The sequence below is a fragment of the Hibiscus syriacus genome, unplaced genomic scaffold (assembly GCF_006381635.1).
Source record: "Hibiscus syriacus cultivar Baekdansim isolate YM2019G1 unplaced genomic scaffold, ASM638163v2 tig00110187_pilon, whole genome shotgun sequence".
In the NCBI taxonomy this organism is placed as follows: domain Eukaryota; kingdom Viridiplantae; phylum Streptophyta; class Magnoliopsida; order Malvales; family Malvaceae; genus Hibiscus; species Hibiscus syriacus.
Genome location: NW_024062618.1, coordinates 1,738,682 through 1,760,101, shown reverse-complemented (window position 1 = coordinate 1,760,101; position 21,420 = coordinate 1,738,682). Strand labels below are relative to the sequence as shown.

The 21,420-nt window shown below is 33.4% G+C and overlaps 2 protein-coding genes and 1 non-coding gene across 6 annotated transcripts; all 3 read left to right on the top strand.

Annotated features, from left to right (window-relative positions):
* The first annotated feature begins 5,776 nt into the window (after positions 1-5,776).
* Positions 5,777-5,847, top strand: TRNAG-GCC. Its single transcript has one exon. It is a non-coding gene; the product is annotated as a tRNA-Gly (tRNA).
* Positions 5,848-13,064: 7,217 nt separating this feature from the next.
* On the top strand, positions 13,065-16,301 carry LOC120217649. 4 transcript variants are annotated; one of them, XM_039214720.1, is made up of 5 exons: positions 13,071-13,409; positions 14,316-14,365; positions 14,451-14,528; positions 14,964-15,579; positions 15,703-16,301. In XM_039214720.1, the coding sequence occupies exons 1-5, from the start codon at positions 13,260-13,262 to the stop codon at positions 16,210-16,212; spliced, it is 1,404 nt and encodes a 467-aa protein (XP_039070651.1). In that variant the 5' UTR covers positions 13,071-13,259; the 3' UTR covers positions 16,213-16,301. The 4 variants fall into 4 exon arrangements, with proteins under 4 accessions (XP_039070652.1, XP_039070651.1, XP_039070653.1 ...); XM_039214722.1 differs by having other exon boundaries at positions 13,310-13,409; positions 14,283-14,365; XM_039214721.1 differs by lacking the exon at positions 14,451-14,528 and having other exon boundaries at positions 13,065-13,409.
* A 1,306-nt stretch (positions 16,302-17,607) lies between these two features.
* LOC120217453 (secretory carrier-associated membrane protein 3-like) lies at positions 17,608-21,212 on the top strand. The gene is made up of 12 exons (XM_039214541.1): positions 17,608-17,724; positions 17,881-17,988; positions 18,213-18,275; positions 18,817-18,850; positions 18,962-19,084; positions 19,656-19,718; positions 19,828-19,921; positions 20,013-20,058; positions 20,154-20,221; positions 20,713-20,761; positions 20,868-20,933; positions 21,055-21,212. The coding sequence occupies exons 1-12, from the start codon at positions 17,662-17,664 to the stop codon at positions 21,142-21,144; spliced, it is 867 nt and encodes a 288-aa protein (XP_039070472.1). The 5' UTR covers positions 17,608-17,661; the 3' UTR covers positions 21,145-21,212.
* The last annotated feature ends 208 nt before the right edge of the window (positions 21,213-21,420 follow it).

Below are 21,420 nucleotides of genomic sequence, written 5' to 3'. Positions count from 1 at the left end.
AGAAGATTTAAAGTTGAGTTTTGGTCAAATGATGACGAAATACAAGTTTAGTATGGTTATAAGGTAATTAAAGATTGATAAAAAATTTGATTGATTAAGGATTTTGAGTGATAAGAACTGATGCTATTGGTTATATGATAAGTAACATGATAAGGATGTATAAAGGAAAAAGGTAGTTGAAGAACTAAGAGAAAGAAGGATTAAGTAAAAGAAGTAACATAAGAACATTAGAAGATATGTTCTTACTAAGTTGTTTAGTGAAAAATTCGAGGACGAATTTTTTTTAAAAGGAGGGGAGATTTGTAACATCCGCAATACCGGGTTAGTGACCAAATTGTAAAGTTTCAGAATTTGGTGACTAAAGTAGAAGAATGAAAGAATTCAATGATTATTTGAATATATATTGAAGGTTATTTGGTAATTATTAAAGGAAATTAAGGGTATTATGGTCATTTGACCAGAAAGATTTTTTATAATTTTTTTAAGGGTAATAAGCACGTATGAAGAAGAGTCCAGAGCATTCTTCAGTCTTCTTCTTCCTCCTCTCCACCGTGAAGCTTGGTATAAGGTAAGTGAGTCTTTAGTTGGTTAATTCTTTCGTTTTAAAGCTTGTTTTGATTCTTGGGATATTAAGAAAGATTAAGGAAAGCTTTAGGGGCTTAAACCTCAAAGATTAACAAGTTATGAGAAATTAAGAAAAATGAGTTTTTAAGTGAATTTTTGATATGGAAGGAGTTAATAGATTGTGAAGTTGAATTTGACTTGTCAAGGATTAAATTAAGAGGTAGGAAGTGTTAGAATTGGAATTAGAACACATTGGAAATTTGGTATGATTTTTGAATCTTATATGGAAGATAGAATTTTGAGGTTTAAGATGAAATAAATGAATATAGATTGGTTTAAGTATGTGTACTATAGTTAAGGATGAAAAGGGGATGATATATGAAGTGTTTGAGAGGAAATGAAGTAATTTTCGGGTTGAAAATATGATTTCTGGGCAAGGGGAATCGGTACCCATTCAAGGGGAACCGATACCCCTTCAAACGAACAAGAATTTCCAGTATGTCATAGGGGAACCGATACCCCCATGGGGGGGAACCGATTCCCCCTAAAGGAAAATTGGGGATATGGATTTAATAAGTTCGTTTAAATTGATAGTATCCAATTACAAGGTGTAGGTATCTAATGATGGTCTCGAAATGTACATTTATGTAGATTCTACGCATAAAGCAATTCCGGAACGTTTAGCAAGTAAGATCGATCAAGGGAAGATAAGAGATTGGATTTGGCTAGTGAGGCCAGGTGAGTGCATATTAGTTAGTTTATGGTGCTAAATGGAAACAAGACTTGCGACAAGTCTATTTCCTATGTTAGAATGCATGAATATATGATTATACGTATATGAATGACATGAATTGTATGTATGCATGAATATATGTGTTGACATGCTTTTGAATGTAATGTTATGAGAAGTATGTGCTATATAAGGTATATATATACATATGTGAAACTGAACTATGTGACTGCATGAGAAAGATATGAGCCATATGACATGATATAGGTGAACATGGGAAAGCAAAGTATGAGATATAAACTATGTGATCATAGTAAAATATAATTATATTTTTATATGATAAGTGAAATAAACTGGATAATATTGATCTATAGGATGAAGTGAAAATAGTACACCAACTAAGGGATTTGAACATAAATGATAAGATGAACGTATAAGATAAGCTAGATGGGAAAGATTCATAGGTTTAAATAAAACTATAACACATGGGTTGAATGATAGAAATTTGTGAAGTTATATGAGAAGATTATAAGAGCTATAAGAAATTGAATTAAGTAACATATTAGATTATATATAGAAATAATAGAAGTGAGATATGTTTATAAGTCTGCCCTAGATGAATACGAAATATAAGAGTGCTATATGATTTGTATTAGGATAATCTTGAGGATATATATATAGATAGATATGAAATGAAATGAAATGAGTTATATGAATACCCAATTATGTGATGAAATGGTGAATTACCTGAACATGTGAATATATATGTTTAAGAGAAGGCATACGATTAAGATATAAGCAATGTGACTATAAGTATATGTGCTTTAAGTGATATGACTTATAAGTATTTCTATTATAATGTTACATGATATGTTATGTATGTTAAAGGAATTATGTGATGGTATAAGAATTGATAGGAAATATATATGTGAAAACAAGTATATGATACGAGACAAAACTTATGACTATAAGCTACGTGAAAGTGTTCTAGGTGTTTCGATATATTATATGAAGTATATGATCTTATGTGAACAAGATATGATAAGTATGTTTATATGAATAAAGGTGATTGGGTGAGAAATGATAGAAATTATATGAAAACATGACATATGTGACATGTGAATTATATGGAAATGATCTACGGGTAAGTGAACTACGTGACTATGTGATCATATGAAAAGAAGCTATGTGATACGTGATATGTGAAAGTGAATTACAAGTTTATGTGTATATTTGAAATGAAATAAATGATAACGCCCATGTTATGTGTCATGAGAGCTAGGGGTATAGTTGGCATGCCAAGAGTCGAGGGTTTATTCGGTTCTTTAGGACATATGTATATCCTTTGGAACCTGTGTGAAGTCTTGAAAGACACATACTTGATCCATAGTATATGTATATGATTCTTAAGGAATTCTACGTGGTCCTTATGGACATCATTCTACGGGCACTACGGTGCAATTCTACGGGCACTTCGGTGCAATTCTACGGGGCACTTCGGTGCATTTATACGAGCTGTGGTGACAGCATAGTGCACAACCTCTATAGACTCACATATCGATAGTTCTCACATATATACATGGGTTAATCCAGAGATATGAACAAATATAAGTTAGTGGTATGATAAATGCTATAGAAATTATATGATGTTGTGTGTATAGTGTTTGATTGAAAAAGTATGTGATTATATGATAACATGTGAATGATGAATTATGTGTATGTATGAATTTACTGCGATTAATCTGATATGATTCTATACGATATGAAAAATGCCTGGAATTGCTATAACATGATAGAACATAACATGCATGTATCAATATATGTTTTAAAGTGCATTATAAGTGGTTATGCCTCACTAAGTCTTCGACTTAGCGTGTGATTGTTTCACACGTAGGTTTCGAGAAGAGTAAGGAGTGATGCGGAGCAAGACAGGTCAGTTTTCCTTACCAAAAGATCAGATCAGAAATATTTGATAAAGTATGTTTTTGTTTATGTATAAAGTGTTGGCATGTAATAAGTCATTAAGTACGAGCACTCTGATAAAGTCTGTATTTTGTTTTAAATAAAGTTTTAAATTTCCCGGGATTTTTCTTAAGAGTCAAGGTTTGAAAAGTCAATGTGACACTTCGGACTCGTATCAGGGTCGGATACGGGTTGGGGGGGTGTTACACAATAAGTCTGTCACTAGCTCATTGAACGCAGTGATGTGTTCATTCATACTGGTGCCTAGTTGATAATCAAATCTGAACAATCTTTTCTTCATGTGGAGACGATTCTGAGAGCTTTTCTTTAGGAACTTTTCCTCCAATGCTTTCCACATCTTACTTGTAGAAGTCTTGTTCTTGTAGCCACACTTCTGCTCCCTGGAAAGACAAGATCGAATCGTGCTGCACGTCAAACGATTGATTATTCCCCATTCTTTCTCCTCTATATATTCGGGTTTTTCTTCCTCAATGGCGATGTCTAGACCTTGTTGGAATAAAGCGTCTAACACATCGCCTTGCCACATGCCAAAATGACCGGATTCATCGAACAACTCCACCGAGAAATTTGCATTTGACATCACCCTCCTCACTGGTCCAGATGAAGAGCTTGATGTCTCAACTGATCCGTATTTTGGCATTTTAATTCTGACGAACAATATTCAATATCACGAACTGTATCTTTTCAGCAACGGAACCACCAAGATAACCTCAACCGAAGCTCTGATGCCAATTGTTAGGGAAACATGGTTATTTCCCACACGAACGTAGTTTCAAAATTAACCTAAAATGTCAAGATCAAAACCACCAAAGGTTGCACAGCGGATAAACCTGTCAAACTATTGAATATTTAAACACAATGGAAAAATTGAATAAAAAATAATAAAGGAGAGAACACACCAAATTTACGAGGTTCGACGAGAATGTCGTCTACTCCTCGGGCACTACACCGGATGATAACTTCACTATCAACAAATATTACAACAAATGAAATTCTATAGAATTCCCAAAGTGAGAGAATGAAGAAAACAAGAGGAAGAGAGAACTTGTTTTTGGGATGATTTCTAATGAAATACTTAGCCCTATTTATAGTTGAGTTTTAAGGACTAAACTTATGAATAACCTAATATTTTAGGGATTAAACATGAAAAATAAGTTGGTCACCTACCAAAGAATTTTCCAATAAGTTGGCCACCAACCAAGATGAATTTTCCAATAAGTTGGCCACCAACCAAGATGAAATTTCCAACTTGCCAATTTAATTTCAAGCCAAATCTAACAGGACCATTTCCCAGTTTTGTCTGTTGCCAGTGCAGTACTGAAAAGTCCAACCTTACCTAACGAAGTTAGATTCTTCTTAGTTCTTAAAAATATTTGTATCTCATCCGAAAAATAGTTATAAAATTAATATTCGGTCTTAAAAATAATTTTAATTACTTGTTTAAAACGATTGGTTTTACTCCTCCGATTCTCGTATTTCTTATCAGATCATTTGAACTCTCTAAATACATGAAAATCTTTAAAGTCAATCGAATATTCATTGTTGGACACATCCAATGTCCGACCTCACAGTCTAATGTCAAGCAAACTTTCAACCAAATTAATGCATCAAAAACAAAGCAGCAATGTAATTCTTCTTTAACTTGTACGTGTCTCCTTTTGACTTCTTTAAAGCCATTTTGCTTCTAAATATTCTATGTAAATTTCCCTTTGTCTCAGTTAACAACTCCACCCCTCGCATTCAATGCTTTGTGTTTAGGGTGGTTGTGCTTGTACCCGAATCCGGATTCCAGGCCAACGATGAGGCAAGTAGTCATTGCCTTGTAAGGGAATAATGAGCCTTTCGAAATGGAAACAGAAGATATGGAAGCATATTTGCTGTCAAAGGTGAAGTCCAGGGATATGTGGGCTAATTACTCTCAAAGTTACGGCTCCGCATCGCACCCGACATTCGACGATATCCAGCTGTTGCATTCGTCTTCCATATCTCTGTCATGGAACAGTGGCAGAGTGGAAGGTAGATGATCCCTGCATCATTTCTAAAGTGAGAGCAGAGACGCCTCTTTTACTTGCACTGATTTTGACATGTCATTGTATATATGTATGTTAAAGTTTTAAACTTTAAATATGAATATACAAATGCTTCAAGATATTTTTTATTCGAATTATTAGCATATCAAAATACTTTAAACATGATTATAGTTCACATAAAAACAATATAAATCCACGAATTGGCAGTGTAATGAAATATATTCCTACTGAGCTCCTTATGAAGGTGTGGGGATTTTAGAGTTAAAACTCATTGTCATAGAAATCAAGTTGTCCATATCCAACTGCCACTCACTTCATTGGTATTCCTTTGCAAGCAAACTATGACCTGTGGATGGAATGATTGCCCATTTGCCCCTGGTTCCTAAACTTCCCAGTACCAGCGTTGCCTTCCAACAAGTTTTCAATAAATCAAATATTAATATAATATACCGCAACCAAACAAAAAAAAGCACCAGTGGTCTAGTGGTAGAATAGTACCCTGCCACGGTACAGACCCGGGTTCGATTCCCGGCTGGTGCAGGATGATTATTTTTCCTCCTCCTCTGCTCGTAGCATTGAGTTGGTCATTTTTCCTCTTGCTCTGCACTTGGCATTGTGTTGGTCAATTTTGCAGGGTAGTTGGGGGTATCTCGATTACTTACAACCCTTATCTTTAGCCATTTCTGCTCCTTTTTTTCTTAGGCCTGACCTTATTACCTTATCGTTAGCTTTCACATGTAATTTTCCTCAACAATATCGGGACACACTCAAATAGAGTAGTTGAATCATTGTTTCGTTATCGCAACAGTATTACAACTGCAAGTGGAGAAAATTGTCAATGGGTTTAGTATATAAAAATTAACTGTCAAAATGTAATCACAAGCCGATCTTAGCTCAGCTTGTAGAGCGGACTGTAGTGTGTACGGTCATAGTAACTTAGGTCGCTGGTTTAAATCCGACAGGTTAGATTTTGTTTACTGTATTTTTATCCTCCACACAAATGGTCTGGATACTATAATTTTTGGTTTTGCTAATGCATACAATGAACTATACATTTCTTATAATTTACTTATTTTGTAACACCCCAATTTAGGGACTAAATTTAAGAAATTATAAATTGGTGGATTTAATTGGTATTTTGAAAGAAATGGTAGATTAAATTGTAAGATTTCAAAGTTGGAAGACCTTTTAAAGAAGTACATGAAATTCAGTGGCTAAACTCATGATTTAACTCTTTTTTATATGTTGAATTATAAACCCCTCCCGTTCGAGGTTCTCATTTTTCCAGTTTTCCATTCTCCAATAACTCTTCTTTCAACTCCGATCTACTTGCCGTCCGACCTCCGATCGACGAGCCGAAAGTACCATCGTGTTCGTTGTCAACCGAAAAACAAAACCCCTTAAACCTTTTGTCATGAATCGTCGCCGTTCGTCGTTAATTTCAGTCGGAAGTATCGTCGGTAATAACCCAATTTCAGTTGGTTTTTCATCGATTCACGACGATCCGAGCATCTGTTTACGACACCTCCCGCACCATCGTGTTCCTTGCATTGTTTCGAGTCTGCCGGTGTCATCCTTGGTCACCGTAGACGGCGGCGCGTGAGGAGGTGAAGCGATCAAAGTTTCCGATTCGTTGAAATCGAGCTCTTCGCCGCTCAAAATTGTGAACCGAGCTTTGAAAGTATCTCGGAATCGCTCAAAATAATTTTTAAGAATTTTTCCATGATTTTTAGGCAGTCGGAAGTGGCCCCACGCACCGTCACTGCGTGTGGGGATGGTCCAAATGACCAGTTTGACCGGTCATAATCCGACCCGTTGACCGGCGTTGACTATTGTTGACCAAAACTTTGACCGGCTTTGACCGGGGCATTAAACGACCTTTGACTTTGACCGAGTATACCTATCCTGACATTTTTCGACGTTCCAGATCCGATTTCGCGGTTCGTTTTTCAAAATTCAGACCCGAAAGCCTCGAAATTGGCAGTTAAACCCGTTGACTTTGATTTTGACCGAAATTCCAAATTTCTGAAAAGTCATATTTTATGCTTTCGACGTCCTGAATCCGAATCCGAAGTCCGTTTCGCCAAATTCGAACTCGGTAAGCTGTTTTTCACTGATTTATCACCCGATTCGATCCGTTTATCGTAATTAAGCTCCGTTTTTTTATATAATTTATGTTAATATGTATCTGAGGAATTATTGGAAGTTGAATTGAAGATCAAAGGCGTTCGAATGAAATTTTTATGGTCGATCAGTATTGCACGGAAATCAAGATAATACTTTACTACCTCTTTATGCTTTATGGAACATGTTGATATTGATAAATGCATGAATAAAGATAATGTTGATCACTTTTGTGGAGTTGATTAATTTATACACTCGATATGAATGTGGTAGAAATTCAATAACTGAATTTAGATCGAATGATTAATATAAGAGATTGAGGGAATGTTAGAATTAAATTACAAGTTGTGTGATTTGTGATAAAGAAATCAGCCATGGCTGTGTAACTTATATTTTAAAGGTTAAATGTTAAATGTACTTGGATGGGAAATTATGAGAATACTCCGGTAGGATAAAATTACGAAAATACCCTTATATTGTAAGATGACAAGAATTGTCCCTGGAAGTTGGTTAATAACTCTGAAAAGACATATTGATCCGATATAATTACAAATGTGCATAAGAAATGCTAGTTTTACTTAGAAAATTTAGATAATTGGTTTTTAACCCTAAAAGGGTTTGTATAATATACTATAAGTCTGTTAAGGAATCATTTCAAGATCAAAGAATGTTCGGGAAAGCAATTATCCATTGGATCTCTAAAGTATAATTATTTTCGTTAAGAGTTAATATCGAAATTATCTGATTAAGAAATTACGAAAATGCCCTTGAGAGGTAAAAATAGTCCAAGTTGACTCTGAATGAGGAAGTAACATGAGAATTTGTTTTTAAACCGATAAATTACTGATTTGATTGTTGAGATCCTATTTTTGTATGGAAAATTCTGATAATCCGTTAGTAACATCTGAGAAGGCATTTAACTTGGAAATCTTCGACTTGAGTAAGTACGTGAAGAATAATAATTTATCAATGGTGATATTTTGTTAGAATAGTTCAAAGGGACTGACATAAATGATAAGTTTGAATTAAATAATAAGACCGAACGGAAAGAAATGATTGAAATATTCTAGATTTGTCAAATGACCAAAATACCCCTGAAATGGAAATGACTCAAGAATGTCACTAAGCTCAGGAATGAATGAATATACTCAAGCTTTGAAATGAATAGGAAAAACGTTAAGCACCAAAATGACCAAAATGACCAAAATGCCCTTATGACCTATAATAAGTAAATGTCTTGGATTAATTAAGAAATCCAAATAAACATGGATGTTGTGCTACCAGTAAAAGTTATGGAACGCAGCTTAAGTGATCAACCAACGTTAGTGCTATATCATTACCTGAATGAGTACCACTTGAATGTTTGTTCATCTTCTCAAATTTGGATCGATGGTAATTCTGGAAGTACTTGGCTTAGCTCAACTCTAGAGCGCATATAGTACTAATAAGTGGGTATTCGTGAGTCAAATCAACCACGAATACCAGAATAACTTTATTATATGAATAAATTGAACCGAAATGAAGTACAACATGTATTTGAAATTTAGAAACGTCTGAATTATTCTGGAAAACTTTAAAGTAATCAGGATAGACTTGCTTACTAAACGAACTAAGTAACATCTATGATTGAGGATTAAATAGGTGATTGGATGAGTTTGGAAACACTGTTGAACTTACATGATGAATTGTCCTTATGGGTTATGAGCCATGGATCAAGTATGTCCGTATTTCCTGATATTTTTGAAACGTGGAAATGAAATAAAGACCGTTGGAAGATTTATTCAATGATGATTATGGGGATGATCTATGGATCTGCATTATGGTATTAAAGAGTGAATACACTGGAAGGATAACTCGAGTTGTTTGATAATATGATCGATAGTCATAGATTGTAAATGACTTGAATCTTCGATTCTATATTTTCATCTAAAATCACTTCGGTCATGTTGAAAAACGCAAGTAATGCAGAAGGAAAAGATTCTGAATACCTCATTTGGTTCAATTGGGCTGAAAACCTATGAATTCAAAGTATATTCCTGAATACCCCTGATTGTTTGGGTAATGGAATCACTCGTAGTAAATCTAAATTTAGAATTATTCTGTATAAAGGTTCCTGAACGTTTTCCTGATGCATATAGAAACTTAGTGGAATTCTAAAAGTATCAATCTGAAATGTCTGATTAGATCGGTTAGAAATCGATTCTCTTCAATAAGATCTTATTATTGGAATCCGATCAAATTGCACAAGTTCATGTTATCCATATTGATAACTACAAAATGCATCTGAAAAATAATTGGATTCTTTAGTGTGTTCCTTATATTTTGAAAAATTGTTTTATTGTTTTAACATGTGGTACACTGAAATCTATGGTTATTGTTTTATGGATGCACCGACTTAACGGTGATGGCTTATGGATTTGTATCATTGTATAAATTTTATCTTGGAGATACAGATTTGTAAAGTACAGCTCTGATCAAGCTGGAAAATTTTTATGGACCTAATGTGACTCTTAGGTAGGCTCTGCGGCCCTGAGATCATTCTCGGGTAGGCCCTGCGGCCCTGAAATCTATCTTGGGTAGGCTCTAAGGCCCTAAGATGATCCCTTAGGTTAACTCTTTGTAAGATGGTTTTAAAATACGAGTTTAAAAAGCTCCACTACAGTATGGTTTATGGGATTTTACTGAACTATCATTTGATTAGTGTACCTATTATGGTTTTATCGTACTGATGGAACACACTAAGCATCCTATTCGACCTCATGAAAACGTGATAGTATGAAAGGTTTCTTATGAACTGAGATTCATGGCTTCTACTCGATGAACTACTAATGGAACCCCTGATTATTTCGCAATTGGTATACGTTTGATTCAATAAGGAAATTATGGCTTCCCATTTATTTGTATGTCATGTAGCATCATCTGGTAGTTCTGTATTACTGAGCTTTTCGAAGCTCACTCTATTACTCACCATTACAGGTTAAAAGAATTGAACCAATATAGCTATCGACTTCAGTAAGGGAGTTCTTCCGGCGTTGTTGCAGAGTATGGTACATGTGTTTAGGGGGCATGTAATTGTATTTTGATTTATATACGAGTCTGGAAATCTGTTTTATTTCTGCATACTGATAAATCATTTTATAAGTTACATATTTTAATAAAAGTTTTAAATTTTCCGCCATTTTTACAGTTGGTCGCTCCGGTGACCCTAATGTGACACCCCGGATCGGATCGGGCTATCCGCATCGATCTGGGGGTTACATATTTATTTAGAGTATTATTACATTTGTCAGTAATCTCTATAGTAAGTGGTTAAAAACTTTTAGTTACATTTTTTTTTGGATTATAAATTTAATGGTCTCTAAGAGTAACATTTATCTTCTCTTTCTCCTTAGATAGGATTTTTTTCAATAATAATAAAAATACAGTTATGATTCTATAACTATTTTTTTATTCTAATAAAGCTTTGATGTTTTAATATGTCTTTAAAAACCTAAAATAGCATTTAATTGAATTGATTAGATGGATCAATTAAATTGAAAATCGATGATATTGAATTAGTTTGATAAATAATTAATTATTAAAATATTCATTTATATGCATATTTTTATACAATTTAAATATTTAAAATTTATGTTTATCTATGTGAAGTTTTCTAAATTATATGATTTGTAAAAGAAGGTTACAAAATAATCTCGAATATCCTACGACTCAGTATGATTATTTTGAGTACTCGACAAATGGATATTTAATCTATCTCGAAGTTTTCTAAAAATTCATGTCATTTTTTTACTCGAAGAATCGAATACTACATGTTTAAATGTTAAAAAAAAGATATACCCTATTATAAACTTAAAGAAACCAAAGTAAAGTAGATATGATAAATGTATAAAGAACGATAACCTAATTTAAAATTAAGAAAAGACGTAATTGAAAATATTAAAAAAAATTAACATTTCTGATTGAGTGCAATTTAAAAGATTAACTTTTTAACATTTTCGTAACCTAAAATATTAATATTTTAATATTTTTTATTATAATCGAAAATATTCAAATATTAACATTTCCAATTATAATATAAAATATTATAAAATTAACATTTAAATTATATTCAATCGAAAATATTTAAAAAATATTTAACATTTAAATTGAGTTGACCTAAAACAAAAATACCTGTGATATAAGTCTTGGGTTAAGCAACGAAATCGAAAAAATCGAAAAAATCGACACGAATCGAGTAAAATGATTCGATTCGGTTCGGTTTTCGGGTTGGTTTAAAGTCTCAATTCTTTTGATTCGGTTCGGTTCGGGTTTTCCATATAGAACTCATTTGTTCCATATTGAACAGAATAGACAATTTTTTTTAAAAAAAATTATAGTTTCAAGTGATTTTTCATTGAAAAACCAATAAATCGAACCGAAAAAACCCGAACCATTTAAAAAACTGAACCGAACCGAAAAAACCAATTTTAATTTTTTCGATTTTTAACCATTCGATTTCGATTTCGGATTAAATTTTAAAAAATCACTTATTTCGATTCGATTTAATTTTTGGTAAAAAATTAAACCTAACCGAACCGAATACACCTAATTATGACAAAAACAATCAGGCCATTTCAGTGTGCGAAAATCGAGATGTTAAAGAAACGACAGCGCCTCTGTTTCTTACCCAAAACAAAAAAAAATATGGGTAAAACACACTATTGATAAATTATAATAAGATTACAATTTAATCATTAAATTTCAAAAAGCTACAAATAAGTCACACAATTAATAGATTATGATAAACATATCACTTTATCATTATTTTTTTTTAATTTTTAATAATAAGGTGTAATGTTTTTTACAATTTATTAATTGAATAAACCGTTTATAACTTTTTTTAAATTTGGTTATCCATTTATAATATTATTAATAATTGAGCAAATTATAATGTATTTTACTTACAAAAAACTAAAATAATATACAAAAGATAAACTAATAATAATATATATTAATATTACCAATTATTCATAAACGCAATCGAAGAAAAATAAAACAAAGTTCCACGTTTTTCTATCTATAAAAATATCCAATCTTTGAAAAAAATCATCTTTGAAATCTTTGATTTATTTATTTTTCTCTCTTTAATTCTTGGTTAAATTATACCATAAATCACTCAACTATTCATATAATTATAAATGAGTCATTGAATTTCAAAAGATTACAAATAAGTTATTTTATTAATCGATTGAAAGTTCAGATTTTTTTTAACCTATTAACAATGCACACATACTCTGCAGATGTAACTACTCAAACTTGATATCTCTAGAGAGAACAACACTCATTTTACTTTTGTGGTCATTTAATGAGTTTAGCTTTTTAGTTATAATTGAGTCACTTGATTGTTATACTTAATAAATAGATTGATATTATTATAACTATAAAATAAAATGTTCGCTTTATTTTTAACGTAATGATCATCAATTAATAAAGTGATTCATTTATAATTTTTTAAAATATAATAACCTGCTTATTCTCTTAGTAATAATTGAATGACCATTCGGTGTAATTTACCGTTAATTCTTCTACATTATTCCACAAATTCTCTTTATTTCTTAGCTGATTTCACTTACAACTTCTCTTTTCTATTTGGTTAGCATTAAAATTTGAAAACTTTTATATATCCTTTGAAAGGAGTTTCAACATTCGTTTTTTAAAGAGGGTGGCATTGGCTAACGCCGCCGGATTGGATAAGGCGATGAGGTTTTTGATTTAATTTAATTTTCCCGGTGGTGGGTCGCCGTCGCCGTCGCTTTTCTTTGAAGTAGTCGTGGGTAGTACGCGTGTACATGGGACCAGAGATGATAACGAGGACGTGGAGTACTTGGGAGGAGCTCTTGTTAGGCGGGGCGGTTATCCGCCACGGTACCCGAGATTGGGACGTCGTCGCTTCGGAGCTCCGAACCCGAACCATTTCTCCCTTTGCCTTGACTCCCGAGGTTATTGTCCGATTAATACTTTAGTAATTCAATTAAAGAAATATTTCTTATATGATCCAGTATAATGTTATCTTCCCTTTGTTTAATCCGTATTTTTTAGCATTAAAGAAATGATTTTCTATTTTCATGATTTTGATTATTAATTATAGTTTAGTACTTCTTAATCATTATTAATTACTATACTATGGTTAACTAATGGGTAAAGGCCCTGTCAAAATCACTTTCCCAAACAATACCAAACTGTACCTTTTACTATAAAAATGTTGTTTTAGGACATAGAGAGGAGTAAGGAAAGTGGAAAATTTTAGGACATGAGGGTTAACAGTTACTTTGACTCTCCGATGTTCTTGAAGCATTCACGTTTCGACATCTAATCCAAGAATCCGACACTATTCACGTGTCCGTGTCGGTATAACATAGGATGATAGGATGCAATTAATGCTAATTGTGGCAGCTATTGTTATCCACTTAGTGTTTCTTGATTAGCCTCAACTAATGCTTAACCTTGAACTTTGTCTTTGCCACAATCTTCGCCTAACGTGGTAATGTTTGACAAAAAGGTTCAAGGTTCGAGTCTTGCTTCCCGGACTTCATCAAGTATTGAGGAAGGTAGTTTGGTTCATAGGACGTTTATCTGTATCTTGCTGTGCACTTAACCTATTTATAGTGAATGCTTTAAGTTTCTGTCAATTGTATTTCACATGTACTGGTAGTCTGGTATCAATTGAGGCCTTTATAATTCAACTATATGATTAAGGATGTGTATTTAATTGGATTATGATGAACTTTCCTTGTTTAAAAATGGGAAGGAGTTATAGAATTATATACCTGTTGTTATTCAGTGTATTGAATTACTTGATTTTACTTTTGTACATTTCGTTTAACGGAGTTCGTATATGAATGCAGGTTTGTAAAGCCAAGTATGAGGATATGCAACGACGTTACTCAGGTTGCAAGTGAGTTATCCCGTCCCGAGTTTGTTCTAATATTTCTTTCTCTTTTTATTTGCATGGTTTACGTTCTGAAGCATGATTCTTTTAGAGCTTGGTTCGAGGAGTTACTTAAACAACGAATGGCAGAACTCAGGCGAGCTTTAGACAAATCCGATGATTCAATTGGGTGAGTGATTTGCCTCTATTTCTAACCAGGATGTAGTTAATCAGATAGTTCATCAGCACGTCATTTATTTCTCTTAGGGGCATGCATTGTAATTTGTAGTTTGAATATTTGTCCTCACACTCTTCTTTCGTAATCTGTCTACTGATTTGGCCATCGGAGTTCCAATTTACCAAATTCCTTGAGGAAATTATCCGGTTTTAAACCATGTACAGAGCATAGATTCTTAGTTACTCTTCTTTTGTTTGCATATTGGTTCGAACTTGGTGAAAAGTGAGCTTTTAATTTCAGAACTTTCCAAGTACATGGACCTGCATTTTGTTTTAAACTAGGGCTCGTGCAAATTTATGCTTTTGATCTTGGTTTCTTTGGAATTTTTACGCTGTAAAAACTTGCATTATCGTGTGTATATTAATCTGGACTTATTCTACTCCTCAGGTCTCTGGAATCAAAGCTTGAAAGCTTAAAAGCTGAGAAACGAAATGATTTGAGGGTTGATTACGATTCCAGTCCTACAGAATCAGCCTCACCATGTCCTAAATCCGAAGGATTTGAGTTTTCCAGTAAGGATGCATATAAGGATGGTCTTTCTGCCTGTAGTTTCACACAGGAAGCCGAGACAAACTGGACACCTGATTGTAAGACTCCGGCTACAGTTCCTGCTGAAGAGATGGATTCCAAGCCAGTAGGTGATGCATTGACCTCCGAGAGGGATAAATTTTCAAGCATCGGTAAGCTGGTTGATACCCTCTGTGGAGGACAGTTGCCAAGTATACGGAAGAGGAGAGGGAAACGAAAGAGAAAGGATTGCAGTAAGGATGCCAAAGAAGGGAGTGTCGGGGAAAGCGAGTTTCTATGCTCAAATGATGTTGCAAGTGCCTCGGATTGCAAAGAAACTCCGGCTAGTAACTCTTCTCAGATTGCCAAAATTTCAGGTGTCGAGGATCAGAGCGGAGGTTCAAACAAGGAAGGGATTGATGATATAATGAGAATATTCATTTCTGTCGCGGAGAATGACTGTGCATCCGTCTTTAGACGAAGGCTTGATAGCCAGGTAAAGTAAAATATTCTCGGTTTAGTCCATTAAACATGTCGATAATTTTTTATCAATCTGCTTTCCGGTTACAGTAAGCATTTGATATATAGATAATCAATGGATTGCTCTTTTTTCACCCAGAAAAGAGGAAGATACAAAAAATTGATCCTGCAGCACGTGGATTTCGACACCATTAGATCAAGAATTTCTGGTAATTTGATCTCTTCTGTTCGAGAACTCTTCCGTGATATGTTATTGGTTGCCAATAATGCCTTGATTTTTTACTCCAAGAACACTTGGGAATATAAATCCGCACTACGTCTGAGACATGTTGTCACTGCAACTTTGCGACAACATTTCAACGAATTCGGAGTTCCCAGCACCGCTGTTCCCTCCAGCAAGCCTATGCATAACCCTCCTGCAAAGCCCCGGAGTGTTTGTGCTGGTTACCTCAAACCGCTGGGGAATGTGTCCAACGACGGGAATCCCATACTTGGGACTTCTCATAATGGGAGTAAAAGGACAACTAAAGCCGATTCTCCTGCATCGGTGGAGTCTTTGCTGTTACAAAGAAGGTTTCAGCTCCCCGGACAAGAAATGTGGGCAGCGGACCGGCAAATCAAAAGTCCGAAACTCGAACAAATGGAATAAAGACGACCCGAGCTCGGTGATCATGTTGTATAATGTATGTCAATCATTTTCGTGTTCGATTATGAAACCCTGTTGTAGCCCAGTGTTCTAAATGTAGAAAAATGTTTAGTTATCATCATATCGCGTAGAAGTTTTCTCCAGCTTAACTTGCAAAACTAACGTTAATCAGTGAAAAAGAAAGATAAACCCTTTGTGTTCTACAAGTTGTTCTGGAAATATCAACAATGATGAAAATGAACTTCACAACAAGATTTAAAGGTGAACGACTGAAATATTCTTTAAACTTTTAAAATTAATAAAATTATATTTTTATTATTTTATTTAAATGCAAATTAATATATATCTAAAAGTAATTTCTACATAATATCAATCTAGTTAAAATTTCATGAAATTCAAATGAAATTAATTCTATCAATTCATTTAAATTTAAAATTAATAATTTCTTTGTTTTTATAACCATTAGCATCTAGTCTGTAATTAACAGATTAATTCAGATTGAGCATTTTATTTTGATATTGTAAAAGTTTATTATAGAAAAATACTTTTAATCTTTCTCATTTCATTTACAGTGTATACACCTTGAAATAAAACAGATGAAACTTAAAAACGTCATTTTTATTTAATCTTTTTAATTAAAATTTGTTAAAAAATTATTTTTACATTTAATAGTTTATGTATAAAATCATACTAAATAAATATATAACATAATATGATATATATACAGTTTTAAAAATTTCCTTAAGATATTAATATAAATAATAAAAAAATTAACTTTTTTAAAATCTTAAGAATACAATTATTATTAAATATTTACGTTTAAAGTTACAACTTAATAGGTAATTTCCGATCAAATGTAGAATATATGTGTTTATATATAATAGATGAGATGATAGTTTGAATGGTGAAAAATGAGGAGGTTAAACTAATAATTTATCATTTTTAGTTCAAATAGAAGATCAAATGATCGATTATGTTATGAAAGTAGGAGATAAAATCTGTCTTCTCCCTGTGTTTCTTAGCAACATGTATCATTGCTCATAACTTTTTCTGAGCTTTAGCACTTGTATCTACCATCATAGCATGCAATTTCTTTTGAGATAATATTGTACAATTTTCCAGGCCAGTGTCCAACAAAAGCAACGAAACAAGCTATAGAACCAATAATCTCTTCGATGAATCCGCATTTATTACACAAATATATATAAGAAAAAGACTAGAATATTCATTTACTATGCCGTCCTTTCCGGCCCATAATATATTCCTTTTCATCTTGGCTTCAACGGAATGGCGGATTGGTACATCTGAAGGAGAAGACAAAAATTTCTATTTTGTCTTTCTATATAACACCACTTCCCTTGGTATCGAAAATGCCGCCTTCACCATTCCCCCTTCCCTTTAGGTTCTTAGACCATCGGAGTACTCACCGTTGGGAGCTTTGCCCAATTACCCATGTCTGCTCACCGCGATAGGAACCCTTTTGCCGAGGAAGATGATGATGTCAACCCTTTTTCTGTGAGTTTCATTTCTCTTCATCTTTATGACTATCAAGTTCAATAACATCATTAGTTTCTGGAGGTTTAAATCTTCTGTTTGAATTTATTCTAATTATCGATTTGTACATTATAATGATCGATTCTGATTATAGTTTCACGGATGTAAAACTTGCAGAACCCCTCACATAACTCACACTCAAGGCTACCGGCTCTTCCTCCTGAACCAGTCAGCTACAATTATGATCGCAATCCAGCCATTAACATGTCTCTCGATAAAGCAACGGTAATCTATAGACTATAGTATACTATTAAATAACGGTTATAGTATTTATTTCGGACATGATTACAGACGTTACGACATAATTTTTTAAAATTTATAATATCTTTAAATTAAGAATATATGCCATTGTAGTGTTGCAATGAATTTAAAAGCTGTTATAATATGACCGAAATTGTGACATCAATTTTCTTTGAATATGTGTATTAATTCTGATGCTTGAAATGTAGACTTTGAAGCAGAAAGAGAGAGAACTCCAAGCCAAGGAGGCTGAACTCAAAATTAGGGAAGAGGTAATTAATTCCTTTACAAACATGTTAAAATCCTGGTCAAATTATTATATTCGTCCTTCTATTATCTTCAGAAGTAGATTTAATTCTTTTATTTTAATTTGACTAAAGTAAACCTCATAGTTAATGGAATCTTATCATCATTAACAATTTAGATTGATTTCTCGTACTAATAACAGTATGGGACCAAAACCAATGTAAAGAAATCTCAAATTTAACGATGACACAAAGACTAAAATAGTAATTTAACACAGTTTTTTTAATTTTTCATAATAATATTATTGTTATATTTTAAATTTTGTATATGTACTTTAAAAAATAGCCTTTACCATAGGGGTGGCATTAAAATGAGAAAAATTCTTCTTTAGTCCCTTCAAATTTCTGAAATTATAAATTATTACAATGGTAAAATTATACTTTTAATCGTAAGAATTTAAATTTCAGTTCTTACACCTAAAACAGATTTCCTGCTTTGCACTGGATGAGACCTTGCATTGCCCTTGATCAAAATTCTTATTATTATCTTTTGGGGATATGCATGCAGGAAGTTAAAAAGAAAGAAGAAGCTCTAGCAAAAGGTAATATTTGTCATTAAAGTTTGGTCAGCCTCTGCAGATATTTCTTTTCTGGGTATTTGTCATTAAATTTGCAGTGGAACTTGTTTACATCATCTGCTTTTATTGTTGCAGCTGGGGTTTTTCTGGATGTGAGAAATTGGCCACCATTTTTCCCAGTCATTCACCATGATATTGCAAATGAGATACCAAATTATCTACACCGAATGCAATATGTAGCTTTCTCCACTTTCTTAGGTATGCAAGCTACTTGTCAAAATGCATAACTTAGATTTGAAACTATGTTGTTTCGTTTCTTCATTTTTGTTAAATTATAGTGTTCGAAACTTGTGTTGCGACACTTGCATACGAGTCCGAGTAAACACCTAGGACCCCAGACAAGAGGAAAATGATGAATGTTAATTTTATGCAGCACTGACCCTGTGTCATTCTTAAGTATGAGAGCTACTTGTCAAACTGCATAACTTAGATTCAAATCTATGTTGTGTAGTTTCTTCATATTTTCTTGAATTATCGTGTTCGAAACTTATGTTGCGACACTTGCATACGAGTCCGAGTAAACACCTAGGACCCCAGACAAGAGGAAAATGATGAATGTTAATTTTATGCAGGACTGACCCTGTGTCTTTCTTAGGTATACAAGCTACATCTCAAAATGCCAAACTTAGATTCAAATCTATGTTGTTTTGTTTCTTGATTTTTTGTTGAATTATCGTGTTCGAAACTTATGTTGCAACACTTGCATACGAGTCCGAGTAAATACCTAGGATACCAGACGAGGAAAATGATGAATGTTAACTTTATGCAGGGTTGACCCTGTGTCTTTTCTGGAATGTCATTGCTGTTTCCACAGCAAGCATCAAAGGGAAAGGTTGGATTAGAATCCTCTTTGCTCCTCCTGGGATTTTTGTTATATTTTATGTTCCTTTTTATAATCTTTTTATTCTAATTGATAACTCCTAAATCTTGAACATTTTTAGGCGTAAAGATATGGCTCATGGCAGTCATCTATTTCATCATAGGTGTACCAGGCGCCTATTTTCTATGGTATCGTCCGCTTTATCGAGCTTGCAGGTACTAACTAAAACCCCGTTCGATCATTTTGAATTAAGTTCGTTTATCTTTGTGATGTTTAATGAGTTATCTTCTTATAATCATATTGCAGGAAAGACAGTGCGTTTAGGTTTGGATGGTTTTTCATGTTTTATATGGTAATGCGCACCATTTTATGTATCTGGTGACTCGTAACCCTTGCCAACTTCCTATAACTATCTATTTTATACCCTTTTTCTATTCTGGCTTACAGATACATATTTGCTTCTGCATCTATGCTTCGATTGCTCCACCTATAGTTTACGATGGATTATCATTCCCGTAAGTTACTTGAACTGATAACAAAACATGTTTGAACTCAATTAAGTATTTGGGTCGGGATTTATATTCGACCTTGTTATACCTCATTCGGATCTCTCCTGATAATCAAGGCCTCTAGAGGAACTCTAGAATTCCTCGAAACATCCGAAATTTCATATCCTCTAACCAATTACATTCTAGTGTCATGATCGATTACTAACCACGTAATCTGTCAAAGTTGAATTTATTATTTGACATTACTATCTCCTGTTAATCTTGAACTTTTATCTTTCAATCGATTCCCTATTCATCATCTTTTACAACTAAGGCGAAACACCGATTATGATTCTCTGTACAAACTAAAATTACCGAACCGTTTAAAACCCGTAATAACCCATTTCTCCCACCAACAGACTTATGTTTGGGTAGGAGTATTTCAACTTTAATATACTCGTGACCGACACATTTCCGTATCTTGATTAAGACTTAATACGATGTTATGGGTGGTGCAGGGGATTCTTGAGTGCAATAAATGTTATGAGCGACAATGCTTTAGTTGGGGTAAAGTTAAAGATCATTTCTTTCTCTGGACTCCTTTGATTTGAAATCATAATTTATCAAAACATTTTGCTGGTAATGCTGATGCTTTTCCTTTTTTTATTTGCAGATATTCTACTTCGTTGGGTTTGGGTTATTCTGTGTTGAAACACTGTTAAGCATGTGGGTCCTTCAGGTATATCGTCGAACACCTTGAAATCATTTAACTCTTCTCTTGTTGCATATATTGCTTGTTTTGATTTCTCCGGGGATTTCTAAGAATAACCTTTTTCTTTTTTTTTCTTTTTTTTTTACAGAGAATTTACAGGTATTTTCGTGGCGCTGGTAAGGCGGCAGAGGGAAAACGTAATGCTGCAAGAGGAGTCGCCATGGAAACAATACGCTAATAAATCTAGCAAAGCAAACTCGTCATCTTCATTCATGGCTGCTTGCTTATATCACTTTTTGTGTCAAGACTCGGTGGAACCTCGGCTTTTGACTGAAGTGGGTATTCGATCTCCAGTGTAAAAATTAAGTTAGTCGAACTTAAAAATATCATTTTATTATTTAAAAAAAATATAAATTTAATTTAAATTTATAAAGTTTAAGTAGAATCAGATTAAATATATTTATTTAGCTTTTATTTATATTTACATATAATTATTTATAAAATAATAGTAGAT